Source organism: Schistocerca nitens, chromosome 5, assembly GCF_023898315.1.
Source record: "Schistocerca nitens isolate TAMUIC-IGC-003100 chromosome 5, iqSchNite1.1, whole genome shotgun sequence".
In the NCBI taxonomy this organism is placed as follows: Eukaryota; Metazoa; Arthropoda; class Insecta; order Orthoptera; family Acrididae; genus Schistocerca; species Schistocerca nitens.
This window is the reverse complement of record NC_064618.1, coordinates 553,453,340-553,467,815: the sequence shown is the minus strand read 5'-3', so window position 1 is coordinate 553,467,815 and position 14,476 is coordinate 553,453,340. Positions and strand designations below refer to the sequence as shown.

General features: G+C 43.5%; 1 protein-coding gene across 1 annotated transcript in view; it reads right to left on the bottom strand.

Annotated features, from left to right (window-relative positions):
- Positions 1-14,476, bottom strand: part of LOC126260574 (uncharacterized) — a 105,570-nt gene that overhangs the window by 55,364 nt on the left and 35,730 nt on the right. The window contains exons 4-5 of the mRNA XM_049957910.1: positions 10,975-11,199; positions 224-502 (exon numbers count right to left, since the gene is read on the bottom strand). Coding sequence (XP_049813867.1) covers positions 224-502; positions 10,975-11,199 — 504 coding nt within the window. The remainder of the gene's footprint in view (positions 1-223; positions 503-10,974; positions 11,200-14,476) is intronic.

Sequence of the window (14,476 nt, the reverse complement as noted above, 5' to 3'; positions counted from 1 at the left end):
GCATTTCTTTGAATTTACACCACATCTGGATTACGTTTTCATAGTAACATTGGAATGAGTGGAGACTGTCTCTTAGGAAGGTACCGAGCGAATTCTTATCCGATTTCTTAGATAGACGTAATTCGCTTTTATTTTTGGTGGATTTCGATGTTACGGTACTGAGCCCAGCTTCAACCAAGCTGCGGTCACTGATCCCTTCGAATTAGCCGTGGCGCGGACTCACCTTCCACTGGCGCGCGGCGAGCAGCGTCTCGGCGACGGAGGAGAGCGCGCTGACCTGGCTCTCGTAGCGCTGCAGCTCGTCGCTGACGGCGCGGGCGGTGGAGGCGCTGTGGCTGAGCGCCGTGTCCAGCACGCCCTCGGCCACGGCGCACGCCTCCTCGTGCTCCGCCATCTGCTGCAGGCGGGCCGCGTGCTCGCGCCGCTCCCCCTGCCACGCCGCCTCCAGACCTTCCATCAGAGGGAGCCTCGAGTCCAGCCGCTCCCGCGCCGCTGCTGCTATCTGAACATCCGCGACACAGTCCAGCTCGGTAATAGCCACGGCACGCACTTCGCATCGCTGCAACACTATAGCCGCCGTCACAAAAGACGACTGCTCAGAGTCACCATTTACGTCTCAACTCGTTCTACCTTGACCCTGCTGCACTGCCGTGTCAGGTACCGGTTCCCCAGTCATCCCAGTCTACCCGGCGGTTATAATTAAACTTTCCCTATTTAACACGTTATAACACAGAAACTAATTACCGTACGAGGACCAAACTTGGTAGCATTAATGGCAAGGACATGACGAAGAGAAATAATGCAGAATCAATTCAATTGAAACACTTTTCATGCGCTGCTACGGTACATCATACCATTACATACCCGTGCCATTACTGCTACAAAAGGGGATCAATATGGCGCCGACCAGCGTTCAGAAGCGTCTGATTGCATTCTGCACAGCGCAAAGAAACATGTCCATAGGCATGCTGACTACCTCTATTGATGTGCTACGCTTCAGATCGGCGCATGTGTGAATATTCCCCTGGCCGGCCGCTGTGGGCGAGCGGTTCTAGGCGCTTTAGTCCGGAACCGTGCTGCTGCTGCGGTCGCAGGTTCGAATCCTGCCTCGGGCATGGCTGTGTGTAATGTCCTTCGGTTAGTTAGGTTTAAGTAGTTCTAAGTCTAGGGGACTGATGACCTCAGATATTAAGTCCCATAGAGCTTAGAGCTATTTGAACCAATATTCCCCTGGTAAGCCCTATCCTTCAGGTAGCCCCACAACCAGAAATCACAAGGAGTGAGATCAGGTGATCGTGCATGAAAACTGTTGAGTTCAAAGCTTTTCTTTCCTGTGGGGCGGGTATGACATGCTGGCGAGGCATATTGTAGTAATGCTGGCCAGTCACGCTGTACGTCTTTGGTTCTTGGGCGCCAGCCTCTTCAAAAAAGATTGGGCCCATGATGAAAATAACCGTGAAGCCACACTACAGGATGACACGTTCACCGCACAGAGAACTCCAGGCACAGTGACTGGAGGTGAAGATCCCCACACTCGACAATTCTGTGTAGTTCACCTTACCCGTCAGAGAAAATCGAGCTTCGTCTGTAGCATGGTCCAGGGCAGCCCTCGTCAACTTCAGTCCCTACGAGAAAGTGTAGAGCGAAGTCAACACGTCATTGTGCGTCCTGTGGTGCAAGCTGCTGTCCGACATGGATCTTGTACGGATACCATTTGAGAATGGTTCGAAGCACCTTCCGTACAGTGAACCACAGGATGTTCAACTGTCGCAACACAGCATGCGCACTGCCTGAGGAAGGGAAATTGCTCGCAGCGTTGTCTTCCATAGCAACAGCGATTTCATCAACCACCTGTTGTACAACAGGTCGTGGGCCTCTTCCCGGAACGACGCCCAGTTCTCCTGTTGATTCGAACTTCTTCCTCATGCTCCGCACAGCAATTGGAGAAAGAGGACTCTTCCGTAATCCTTTCAGCCGGCGATATTCTCGAAGTGCAGCTGCAGCATTACTGCTGTTTTGATAATAGAGCTACACCAATAATGCTTTGCACGTTTTGTCCAATCTCATGGTGACACGTCAGCAAGTGCACTGCAGCTGGTCCTGATCACGGCACCTGGTAGCCATAGTTGGAACTGGACGGCAGCGCTATGACGCACGGAAATCATGCACCCTGTTCTCTGTACATTAATACTACCAAGTTGGTACTCATACTGTAATTATTTTCCGTGTTATTACGTGTTAAATAGGGAAAGTTCAATTATAACCACCTGGTACTACTTTCGTGTGTTTGGTTTTCCTTTGATCTATGAAGTTGTTCTGCTTCACATATGAATCTTCCTGGTAGATTAAAACTGTGTGCCAGACCGACTATCGAACTCGGGAGCTTTTCCTTTTGCGGGGAAGTGTCCTCCGACTGAGATACCCAAGCGCGACTCACGACCTATGCTCACAACTTTACTTTCGCCAGTACCTCATTTCCTACCATCCAAACTTCACAGAAGTTCTCCTGCGAAACTTGCAGAACTAGCAGTCGTGGGGGAAAGGTTATTGCGGAGATAAGGTTTAAGCCCCTTTTACACGATCGACTTTCTTATTTCAAGTGACCACTCGAGACAAGTGCGTCGGCTGCAGCGTCCCTGGCGTTTTATGTAAATGCTGAGTCTCGTCTGTTTCGCCTGGTCATTTTCGTTTACAGGTAGCGCAAAATTTGCCAGTGTTGTGAGAGCTGTTTGCTGTGCAAGTTGGCATCTGAATGGTGAAAGTTAGTTGTGAGGGACTATCTTTTTCACGGAAAAATCGAAATATACTAACAAAATGTAGGAAGAAGCAATGGCAATAGAGTTTATTAATGACCAAAGCAGAATTCTTAATGGAAGTTATTGTCGAAGATCGTGTGGTAAATTGTGCACACTCCTGAGAACTCAAAGAATGGAAAAAGGGTCATACAAACATTTCAGGCATATACAGTTATTTGCTCGTGAAAATATATACTTGCAAACACATCAGTCAATATGTAGAACACAGTAAATAGCACCTTCTTTCTTTATCCTTTGTATCTTGTTTTCTTGCTACAACGAAAATTATTTTTCTATTCCAATAACTCTGACTTTCTTGCTGTTGAAATAATTTCATTAAAACACGTTTATCTATTTACGTTCTGTATGCGCAGAGTAAGTTCTTGTCTGTAAAACGTACATACTTTTTGCTTTCAAATAATTCCTCTCTCTTGTAGAAGAACACTAGTTGGAAAAAACCATGACCTAAAACTTTTCAGCGTGCCACGAAAAGATAGCAAACAACACAACAAAGATTAAGAAGACACGAAATCGCAAAATCCATTTCCACAATAGGAGGGAGGTCGACGGCACTGATGTTAGCAGACGCTGCCACAGTCCCTTGTCTCTGTGGGCGCACTCTATAGATCATTGGCATCATAGACAATTCTATTTACTAAGGTACTGCACATATATATTTGAATCCAATGCTTTATTTCGTGTAACAAAAGAGACATTGCGCGAATTTTCGTAGTACCGAGTAGCAGGAACAAGAAGTAAGTCGATACAGAGCTTTAAATTAGCGATGGAGTTTTCCTTGCACTTGCGAACTAATATTGGTTCCCTTTTGTCCTGCTGAGTATTGGATAGTACCAATTTAACGCTAATTATGAAAATAGGTGTTCAAACTCGATACCGCAACAAGAACCGCGGAATCTGCTTTCGCTATTAATAAAAGATAGCAGGGAAAAAACCGTGTTTCATGCTCGCCACAACGAATGCTTTTCGACTCATTCAGCTTAAGTTTTTGAGAGTTTTTGTTGCTAAATATCCGACGTGTTCCGTCTGAAGCCACTGATCAGTTTTAGCAGTGCATTAAACGGTTGAGTGCACTTCTTTAATTTACACGGCTAAATATGCTGCAGAAGTCAATGTATCACCAGTGGCGCAGTGGGCCCAAAATGGTGGCCACTGGCAAGTTGGCCGTACTTTCCCTATACAGAGCTTTAGGTGAAGGAGAAGATGGACAGAGAGAGAGAGAGAGAGGATAGGAGGAGATGATCAGAGAGAGGGAAGGAGGAGAATGTGGACAGAGAGAGCAGGGAGAAGGAGATTAGGACGTGTTTCCAATTTCAGTGCATATTTAGCAACTGCGAAGCATTGCCAGGTTAGATAGTGTATGCACTGACGGAAAAACAATCACAACACCAAAAAAAATTAACTTAGAGTAATGAAATTTCTGGAAAACATTTGTCTAGGTGGAATATTTAAGTGATCAACCTTGCAAGCCCACAGGTTAATGTAAGCTCGAGATGAGCTACTGCAAATGTGAAATGATGATTCATTAATAACCGGTGTAACCACGAAAATGTTCAATGCAAGCATGCAAACGTGCAAGCTTTGGGTTTTACAATTGCCAGATGTCAGTTTATGGGCTGAAGTTGCATGCCTGTTGAGTTCGGCCGGTCGATAAAGGGGCGGTTAATGCTGTTTGTGGATGATGCTGGAGTTGTCGTCTGATGACGTCCCATATGTTTTCGATTGGAGACAGATCTGGTGATCGAGCAGGCCAAGACAACACGTCGACACTCTGTATATCATGTTGGGTTACAGCAGCGGAACTTGAGCGAGTGTTATCCTGTTGGAAAACAGCCCCTGGAATACTGTTGATTAATGGCAGCACAACAGTCGAATCACAAAACTGATGTACAAATTTGCAGCCAGGGTGCCTGGAGTAACCACTAGCGTGTGAAGGGTTTTCCTTGTCGGTTTAGGGTTTTGCGTAACTGCTGGCTCGCTCCTTGCAATAGAAGCTGAATCACAACACTTCATGAGATCTGTCACCCGACGTAATACCTGACGTATTTATCTTTTTCTTTTCATCCAGTCGCCGAAGTTGATTCTCTTGAAGTAAAGGTCCTGCTAATCAGTGCCTCTGAAATCCCGTGTGTAGCCAACGAAAAGCTTGACTTCTTCACGTTCTGCATCTGTTATTGGAGCAAGAGAAGACAACTTCTACTCACATCACGGAAAAGCACGTCCACTACTTTCCTTTTACAGACATATATTTACTTAAACGGGTGTACAGCTCATTAACGTGACTCGTTAATTAGAACAGGCCACAATTTTACATAGGAGATACTCCTAGAAGGCCCAACGTGACAATCAAGACTACCATATATTTCGTTTGTCACAAAACCATCTTGTATTTTGTTTTCGTTCTTTGAAAATGTGGCTGCTCATTGGCGGTCAAGCCACCGCCAAACCGCGACACCTAAACGTAAAAGGCTCCGCCCACAGCAGGTAAAGCCGTTTACTTGTTGTCACACCTTGCGTTTTCCCACACTCCACACCTCCCGTTTTATGTCTGCACATACGAAAACAAACACCCGCGCACAATATACGTCCCGCGACTTACTGCCTGCTTACTATTATTCTGTCACGATCATCCTTCCCTGTAGTGCATAAGAAGTGTGAAATGTCGTTTGTCTAAACGGCATGTAACACTTCAAGTGTCCGTGCTATCATATAAAATCGCACCCCAGACCATATGACTCCACGTACAGGTCCAGTGTGTCTATCATGCAGACGGGTTGGTTGCAGGCCCTCACCTGGCCTCCTCCTACTCAACACATGCCCGGCACTGGGACCAGGGCAGGAACAGCTTCCATCAGAAAAAACAACAGAATTACACCTTGCCCTCTAATGAGCTTTCGCTTGAAACCACTGAACTCGCAAGTAGCGGTGTTTTGGGATGAGGGGAGTGCAGGTTATATGGAGTCTGACTCGGAGCTGTCCTTGAAGTACCCGATTTGTAACAGTTTTTTGTGTCACTGCGGTTCAAACTGCTGCTCGAATTGCTGCTACATATGCAGTACGATGCGCTACAACCATACGCAGAACAGGATGATCTTTCCTCTCGGTAGCGTCACGTGGCTGCATGGAGTCCAGTCTTCTAGCGGCCGTACATTCCCGTGCCTACCGCTTCCAGCAATCAAGTACAGTGGCTACATTCCTACGAACTCTTTCCGCAATATCGCAGAAGGAACATCCAGCTTCTGGTAGCCCTATTTTTCCACATTTACGATTTGCCATGGTAACGATAACGATCATGACAAAACCTAAAGGAAAATAATACAGGACGAGGCAGATAAGACACACCTTCACAAATATATCTAGAACGAAAAATGAATCAGGGTGAAGTTTTCACTAAGGCCAGTATTACACTATCAAATTTATTTGTCAAAGATTTGATCAAATATTCGTCAAATATATTTGACAAACATCTTTGACATGGCGCTACAAAGGGGTATTACACTGTCATCATATTTTTCGCCAAAGTTCAAGATGGCTGACAATAACAACTTGTTATTAACTGCAGCAGTTGCATGTTCCACAACTGCAAAGTGTGCACATGCGGCAGATAAGCAGGGGAAAAAAAGGAAACGTACCTGGGTGAAACTGTAGGTTTTAGGACGATACGATAACAGCATTCAACAAAACTTGTTACGAGGGCTTATAGTGGAGGACGTCAAGTCGTACATCAATTACTTAAGAATGGATGAGCATACATTTCAGTATGTGTGCAGTGAAGTGTATCCTCATACCACAAATCACAATACTCACTTAAGAACTGCTATATCTGCAGAAGACAGGCTCACTGCAACACTCCAATTCCTTGCTACTGGAGAGCGTTACGTTTGGTTAGGTTAGGTCAGGTCTCCAATCTTCTTAATCTATTTTTGTATTCAGGGTGCCTCACGTTGTAAAGCTTCATACATATCTATTAATTTTGTACTTGTCAGTACACACCAATTGTATTTACCGGCTATGTTTATAAAAACACTACAGACGACAGAATGCTGCAGCGATACTAGCGCTCCATGTGGTAACATGTCACATTGCAGTGGACAGAAGAGAAGCGACTTCTTTGATCAAATCTACAGTGAGGCCCTAGATTTGATCAAATTTATTTGACGACAGACGAGATTTGAGGAAGTTCCCCATTACACCATCAAATTTCCTTGACCAAGATATTTGACAAAGATATTTGACAAAGATATCTGACAAAGAAATTTGATAGTGTAATACCGGCCTAAGTGACATCTGACAATATGGTGAATTTTATGATGTACGAAAGTAATTTTTAACGTTTTTGTGTACATGGAGCAAAGTCGATGGCTTGCTCACCATGTACAGTGTGCATATGTCGCTGCCAATCGCAGGCCATGCGAACTACATTGATAGTTCAAATGTCTGTAAATTTCATTCAGTACATATGCAAATACAAAAACTTGCACAGAAAGGGCTCTCGAGTAGGGCTAACGATAAAACATCGAGATATCGATATTTCTTCCAAAAATTATCGATATATAACGGCGATATTTTTTCCCTCTATAGCAATAGGGTATCAAGTGCCGGTATTTTTATTTTGTAAAACTTTGAACATAGCTGTTAAGGTTCAGCGACCGTGTCAGAATTATATTAGAACAAATAAGCCCTCGGTCACAAATATTAAGTCAAAATTGACCAGGTTCCGACGCTACTATGCGCGTCGTCTTCAGAATTAAACTAACTGTTCTAAAACATATTAGGTATATAATACATTAATAAAGCTTGTAATGACTGGAAAGAGATGCAGTACTTACATGTCACATTTTAAAAAAGATCTAAGCCGGAAAGGCGACGTCATGAATAGTTGTAAATAAGAAGGCGCGCAACCCTTAGCGGCTCGCCATCTTATTTACAACTATTCATGACGTCGCCTTTCCGGCTTAGATCTTTTTTAAAATGTGACTGGTAAGTACTGCATCTCTTTCCAGTCGGTAAATATTTGAAATTGTTCTTTTGAAATTGTAACAGAACATAATTTTACTTTCACTGTGTGAACGTGTTTTACTACTTTCTGAGCTTTCATCACGTCCAGTCTTTCTCTATAAACTGTGTGAAGCAGCTATAGGTGGCGCAAAGAAGAAGTCCGATTGCACTGAGGGATGGCGATGTGAATGGAATAACACGATATCTAATGTGAAGAAATAGCACACCAGTTGCGTTAAAAAAGAATTTTTAACGCAATTAGTGTGCTATTTCTTCACATCGTCATTCTTCAAAAACAATTGCTGTCAATGATGAACAAAAATCGAAATGACAAGACTCGTCTTTGCTGTGCGTGGAGACGTGTGAGGGGAAACGCTGACGTAATCGGCGCTCGGCGCTACCAACAGAAACTGCAACGTTTAACACTACAGCTGTTAGGTTGCTAGCACTTACATAAATGAAAAAACAGGGAAGGCGACATGGAGGGTTCCGGACAAATCCGATAAGTGACGAAACGATCGACGGACGCATCAGACACCTTTTATTGTGCCACTTGCCTGCAGTTATCATTGTTAGCAAAATGGTTATCGCCAAGTGTGAATGTATATTGTTTTCCTTTCAGTTCTTGCTTAAGGGGGATAAGCAGGCTGTTAGCTTGTTGATGTATACTTAATTATACAGGTCTAAAACTGGCAGTATATTTACAATGTGCAGCCAATATTTTAATAGGCAAGTACGTCGATATCTTTTTCTCCACATATCGATACTTATTACGATGTATCGAGGACCTGTAAGAACTTTTTAAAAAATCGATATATCGGATTCCCGATGTTTTCAAAAATATCAACAGTCCTATTATCGACGAGAGCTGCATCAAACTAGTACTCACAGTGAAGACTACAACGACACGAGTGTTTGTGGGGAGTGTGTTGAAAAATGTAGTGCACAGTCGTTGAATATACTCAGTTAAGTCCGCGCAGGATACTTGTGGCCAATACGCAGTGACCAGTTTTCGTCCAAGACGCTGGGCGAGTTCACTTGTTTGTTCAGAATGGGAGGCCCTCTTTTGGCTGGTCGGCTACGTGCTGTGATGAGAGAACCGAGGCGCAAGCCCCGCAGTCTTTCTCAAATGCTTTTATACAAACTATTCGGTAAAAAAATGCGTTATTTATCGGTTCGTATGTCTGTTTCATGTTCATGTGCCCATCATTTCTTTAATGGTCATAGTTATTGAGATATTCGTATTTAAATAAGATACAGCTAAATTCGAAAAAGTTTGCAAACAAAAATAGGGGTCGCTATGATTTTACTCCTGGTTCACATCATGTAATATGTTGCCACGTAGCGAACATACTGGATTTTTCTTTAGACTTGGATGGAGGTCTCTATCTGTCACCATTGGCGAGAGAATCGATCTACTGTAGCACACTCGTTTGCGACCGCGCGCACCAGCGATAAAGTCGGAATGCAATTTTCACAACATTCCTCATATTTTACAGACGTTCTGAGATATCGAAATGAGATTTTGGCAAATGATAGCTCATAAAGACGGCAATATTTCGCCATATGGTTATTATACAAAACTTCTTTATCTACCGTGTTATTCCACTACCTACAGACTTTTCCGTGAAAGAATGTAATTTTTATGGGCCATTGATAGCTGGCGAAACGAGAAATGCTTTGGGTTTTGGAACAGCATAAGTTAAGACATTACACTTTTTTCTTTTTACTGAGGATGTGCTTTTTCATAAGCTATTGGCCTTACTTTTACTCATTCCTCACCTGAGAAACTTAATAAAACATGGTTTGAGAATGCTCTCGCAGTTGCGTCTGTACAACGTGTTAGTGAGATAAAACTGACTAATTACGCTGTGTAGTGGCAAAAGAAGCAAATTTTAACTTGGCAACAAGAGAAATGTAGGTTTTGCTCAAAATTCGCCACTCATGATACTTCTCTGAAACTTACAAATCTTTAACAAGCCATTCGAAAATAATTCGATGCTTTTTGTTGCATTTTAAGCGGAATTCTTTCGGGATACTAACCAAAGCAGAGGTGAGAGTAGACCTTTTGAATAGTCACCATGCAAGTGTGGTTGTCAATGGGCTACACATACACTACTGGCCATTAAAATTGCTACACCAAGAAGAGATGCAGATGATAAACGGGTATTCATTGGACAAATATATTATACTAGAACTGACATGTGATTACGTTTTCACGCAATTTGCGTGCAAAGATTCTGAGAAATCAGCACCCAGAACAACCACTTCTAGCCGTAATAACGGCCTTGATACGCCTGGGCATTGGGTCAAACAGAGCTTGGATGGCGTGTACAGGTACAGCTGCCCATGCAGCTTCAACACGATACCACAGTTCATCAAGGGTAGTGACTGGGTTATTGTGACTAGCCAGTTGCTCGGCCACCATTGACCAGACGTTTTCAATTGGTGAGAGATCTGGAGATCGAGACGTGGCTGCACGATCCGTTACACCCATGCGGATAAGATGCCTGTCATCTCGACTGCTAGTGATACGAGGCCGTTGGGATCCAAAACGGCGTTCCGTATTACCCTCCTGAACCCACCGATTCCATATTCTGCGAACAGTCATTCGATCTCGACCAACGCGAGCAGCAATGTCGCGATACGATAAACCGCAATCGCGATAGGCTACAATCCGACCTTTATCAAAGTCGGAAACGTGATGGTACGCATTTCTCCTCCTTACACGAGGCATCACAACAACGTTTGACCAGGCAACGCCGGTCAACTACTTTTTGTGTATGAGAAATCGGTTGGAAACTTTCCTCATGTCAGCACGTTGTAGGTGTCGCCACCGGCGCCAAACTTGTGTGAATGCTCTGAAAAGTAGCATCTTCTTCCTGTCGGTTAAATTTCACGTCTGTAGCACGTCATGTTCGTGGTGTAGCAATTTCAATGGCCAGTAGTGTAATATTTTTTTAAAAAATGTGAGCGTAGCCTTCAGTTTAGAATGGTAGTTGCCCTCAAGCGCTCGGCATTTCCCTGCAGCACCTGCCCGTAACCCTCACCACACCGCTCTCCCCAGGCGTGCCTTGCCGATTGCGCACCTACCAGCCACGTTATTCTGCGCAGTTCCTACGACTGGTTGAGATAAAAGTTGCGGGCGTGGGCTGGAGCGCACCTGAGCCATCTGGAGGTGTAGGTGCTGGACCCGCAGCTGCGCCTCCTGGCAGGCGCGCGCCTTGGCGTCTGCCAGCAGCTGTTGCTGCTGGAGGTCGTCTTGCAGCTGGAGCAGACTCCCGACCTGCGCCTCCTCGTGCCTCGGGATGTCCTGTATGCTGCAAGGAAGGCGGCCGCCCTCACGGTGTTGTTTCTCCAGCTGCTGTTCCAGATCCAGCAACTTCACCTAGGAGCAGTTTGACTTGTGCAACAGATTTGGTACCTTTCATCTGCTTACCGTACCAACCCGTCTAACTAAATCACTAAATTACCTTGGGTCAACGTTCGATTAAAAACTAACCTGGAACCTTCACCTAGTGAACATCCAAAAGAAAGCCTAAGTAGGCTACATCTACAAATACATGCCTAATCCGCAATACACAGTTAAGTGCCTGGCAGATTGTTCATCGAACCACCTTCAAGTATGGATGGGAAAAACCGACTGTATAAAACCAGTATTTTAGTTCTGAATAATACGTATTTTTCGGTATTTGTTTGTTTTCGGATATAGCAGATGCTTTTATTTTTTACTAATAACTGGGTAAAAAAGGAAATATCCTTTAGCCGCAGCAGCAGTGCTAAATTTTTTTGTCTTTAAATAAACCTGTTTTAACGAACGAGTAATTTTTGGTTGTAAAATGTGTATGGCTTTGAAATATTACGTTATAATAGGAATTGGGCAAAGCTACCACTGCTATTTTAATAACAATGGCGTCGGAAACGAGCAACAAACACACTGCATAAGATTTGGCACAGCATTGCTGGACAGTAGTGTCCCTGCTATCAAGTAGCGTAGCCTATTAGACGGTACCTGTGTACAAGCAGTGTGCAAGACTTGCCCCCCACCGTGTGTGTGCCAGGCTTTCACTGTCGTTATCGGACGTATGTTGTATTACAGAATGGCACCAATCCTAATGTGGAAGTATTTTACGAAGTGCGGTATCAGTGAAGTGCTGTATTTGCTTTAAAAGAATAGAAACTGGAGCAGCCACAACGAACTTGCGATATAACATAAAAAGAAAACTTAACAGTTCATTCGTAATTTACCATAAAAATAGAATGCGGCTGATGTGCTGGCTGTGTCTACATAACAAGCTTTTATCTTCTTGTCGCCCTTGAAAACGTACAAATTAATACGAAAACCAGAATTCTTTAACCTCAGTTTTCACCCTTTAGTGCTGACTATTCGTGAAGTCCAAATAGTGGCATGATCCATGATTACAACACGACTTTTAATCAGAGTTTTAAATAATTATAATCAGTAGGAGAGTAGTGACGATTTTTTGTAGTATTCAACCATTTATCACTTTTGGAGAAAAGCAGCCAACAGTGGACGGGCTAAAGTTTCTTTTATTTGCCTGTTTAATAATTTGATTCTATGTGTCTTGAAAGTGACGGAGTCAAAATTTTTCAAGTTTCGCTCGATCTCTACGCTTACTATAGCACATAATAGGAATAAACAAGCGAAAATCGCTTATTTTAGAAACCGGTTATTTTGAGCGGTTTGTTAGTCCGGTTAAACTGCCGTTGAAAAATCCGATATAACCGGAAACCGGTTGTTTCAACGATAGCCGCAGTCCCTACCTTCAAGCTGTTTCTCTACCCTTCCACTCTCGAACAGTGAGCGGGAAAAACGAATACTTAAATCTTTCTGTGTGAGTTCTAATTTCGCTTATTTTATTATGACAATTATTTCTCTCTGTGTAGCTGGTCGCCAACAAAATATTTTAGCGTTCAGAGGAGAAAGCTGGTGGTTGAAATTTCCGGAAAAGATCTCACTACAACCAAAGAAGCCTTCGTTTTTATGACTGCCATCTCAGTTCGTGTATCATATCCGTGACACTCTCACCCTCATTTCGCAATAATACAAAACGAGTTTCCCTTCTCTGATCTTTTTCGGTGTCTTCTGTCAATCCTCTCTGATGATGCCACACTGCGCAGCAGTACTCCAGAAGACGACGGACAAGCGTAGTGTGCGAATAGGTAATCTATTTATCAGACCTATTGCATCTTCTAATTATTCTGCCAATAATAAATCTTTGATTAGTTTCCCTCACTTCATTATCTATGTGAACGTTATAATTTAAGTTATTCGTAATTGTAATTGTATTTAGTTGAATTGACAGCCTTGACATTTGTGTGTCTCATCAATCCGAAATTTAGCGGATTCCTTTTAGTACTCGTGTGGATGACTTCACCCTTTTAATTAAGATTTAATTGACACTTTTCGCAGGTTCAAATCCTGCCTCGGGCATGGATGTGTGTGATGTCCTTAGGTTAGTTAGGTTTAATTAGTTCTAAGTTGTAGGCGACTGATGACCTCAGAAGTTAAGTCGCATAGTGCCCAGAGCCATTTTTTGAACCATCATCTGCAAACAATCCAAGAGGGCTGTTCAGATTGTCTCCTAACTCCTTTGTGTAGATCAGAACAGAAGATGGCGAATAACATTTCCTTGAGGAACGCCAGATATCACTTCTGTTTTTACTCGATGACTTTCTGTCAGTTACTACGAACTGTGAATTTCTGACAGGAAATCACGAATCCAATCATTCAATTCCTTGTTAATAGAAATCTGATGCTTGGCTATGGAGCAATTCGAGAACCGCTAGGTGAGTGACCATCATCACCCCTGAGGGATCTCTTTCCCCCTCCACCTCCCTTTCAGATGTTCTTTCACCTCTCTGAAAATATTAAAATAACATGGTACCAGATCAGTACTTCCCGATTAATATCTCGCATGTCTGTATGGCACTGGTCAAATTGTTGGCTCCATTTTATTAGGCCTGAACGCGGTATTGCATTTGGTCGATGTTGTTGTGCTCTTCAGTCCAAAGACTGGTTTGATGTAGCTCTCCTGTGCAACCCTCTTCATCTCCGAGTAACTACTGCAACCTACGTCCTGCTTCTGTATTCGTCTCTTGGCCTCCCTCTACGTTTTTTACCCCCCCCCCCCCCCCCCCCCCGCTTCCCTCCAGTACTAAACTGGTGATCCCTTGATGCCTTAGAATGTGTCCTACAAACCGATCCCTTCTTCTAGTCAGGTCGTGCTACAGATTCCTCTTCTCCCCAATTCTATTCAGTACCTTCTCATTAGTTACGTCATCTACCCATCTAATGTCGAGCATGCTTCTGTAGCACCACATTTCAAAGGCTTCTATTCTCTTCTTCTCTAAACTGTTAATTGTCCAAGTTTCACTTTCATACGTGGCTACACTCCATACAAATACTTTCAGAAAGGAGTTCCTGACACTTAAATCTATACTCGATGATAACAAATTATTCTTCTTCAGAAAGGCTTTTGTTGCCATTGCCAGTCTACATTTTATACCCTCCCTGCTTTGACCATCATCAGTTATTTTGCTTCCCAAATAGCAAAACTCATCTTCTACTTTAAGTGTCCCGTTTCCTGATCTAATTCCCCCCACGTTGCCTGATTCAATTGGACTACATTCCATTATCCTCG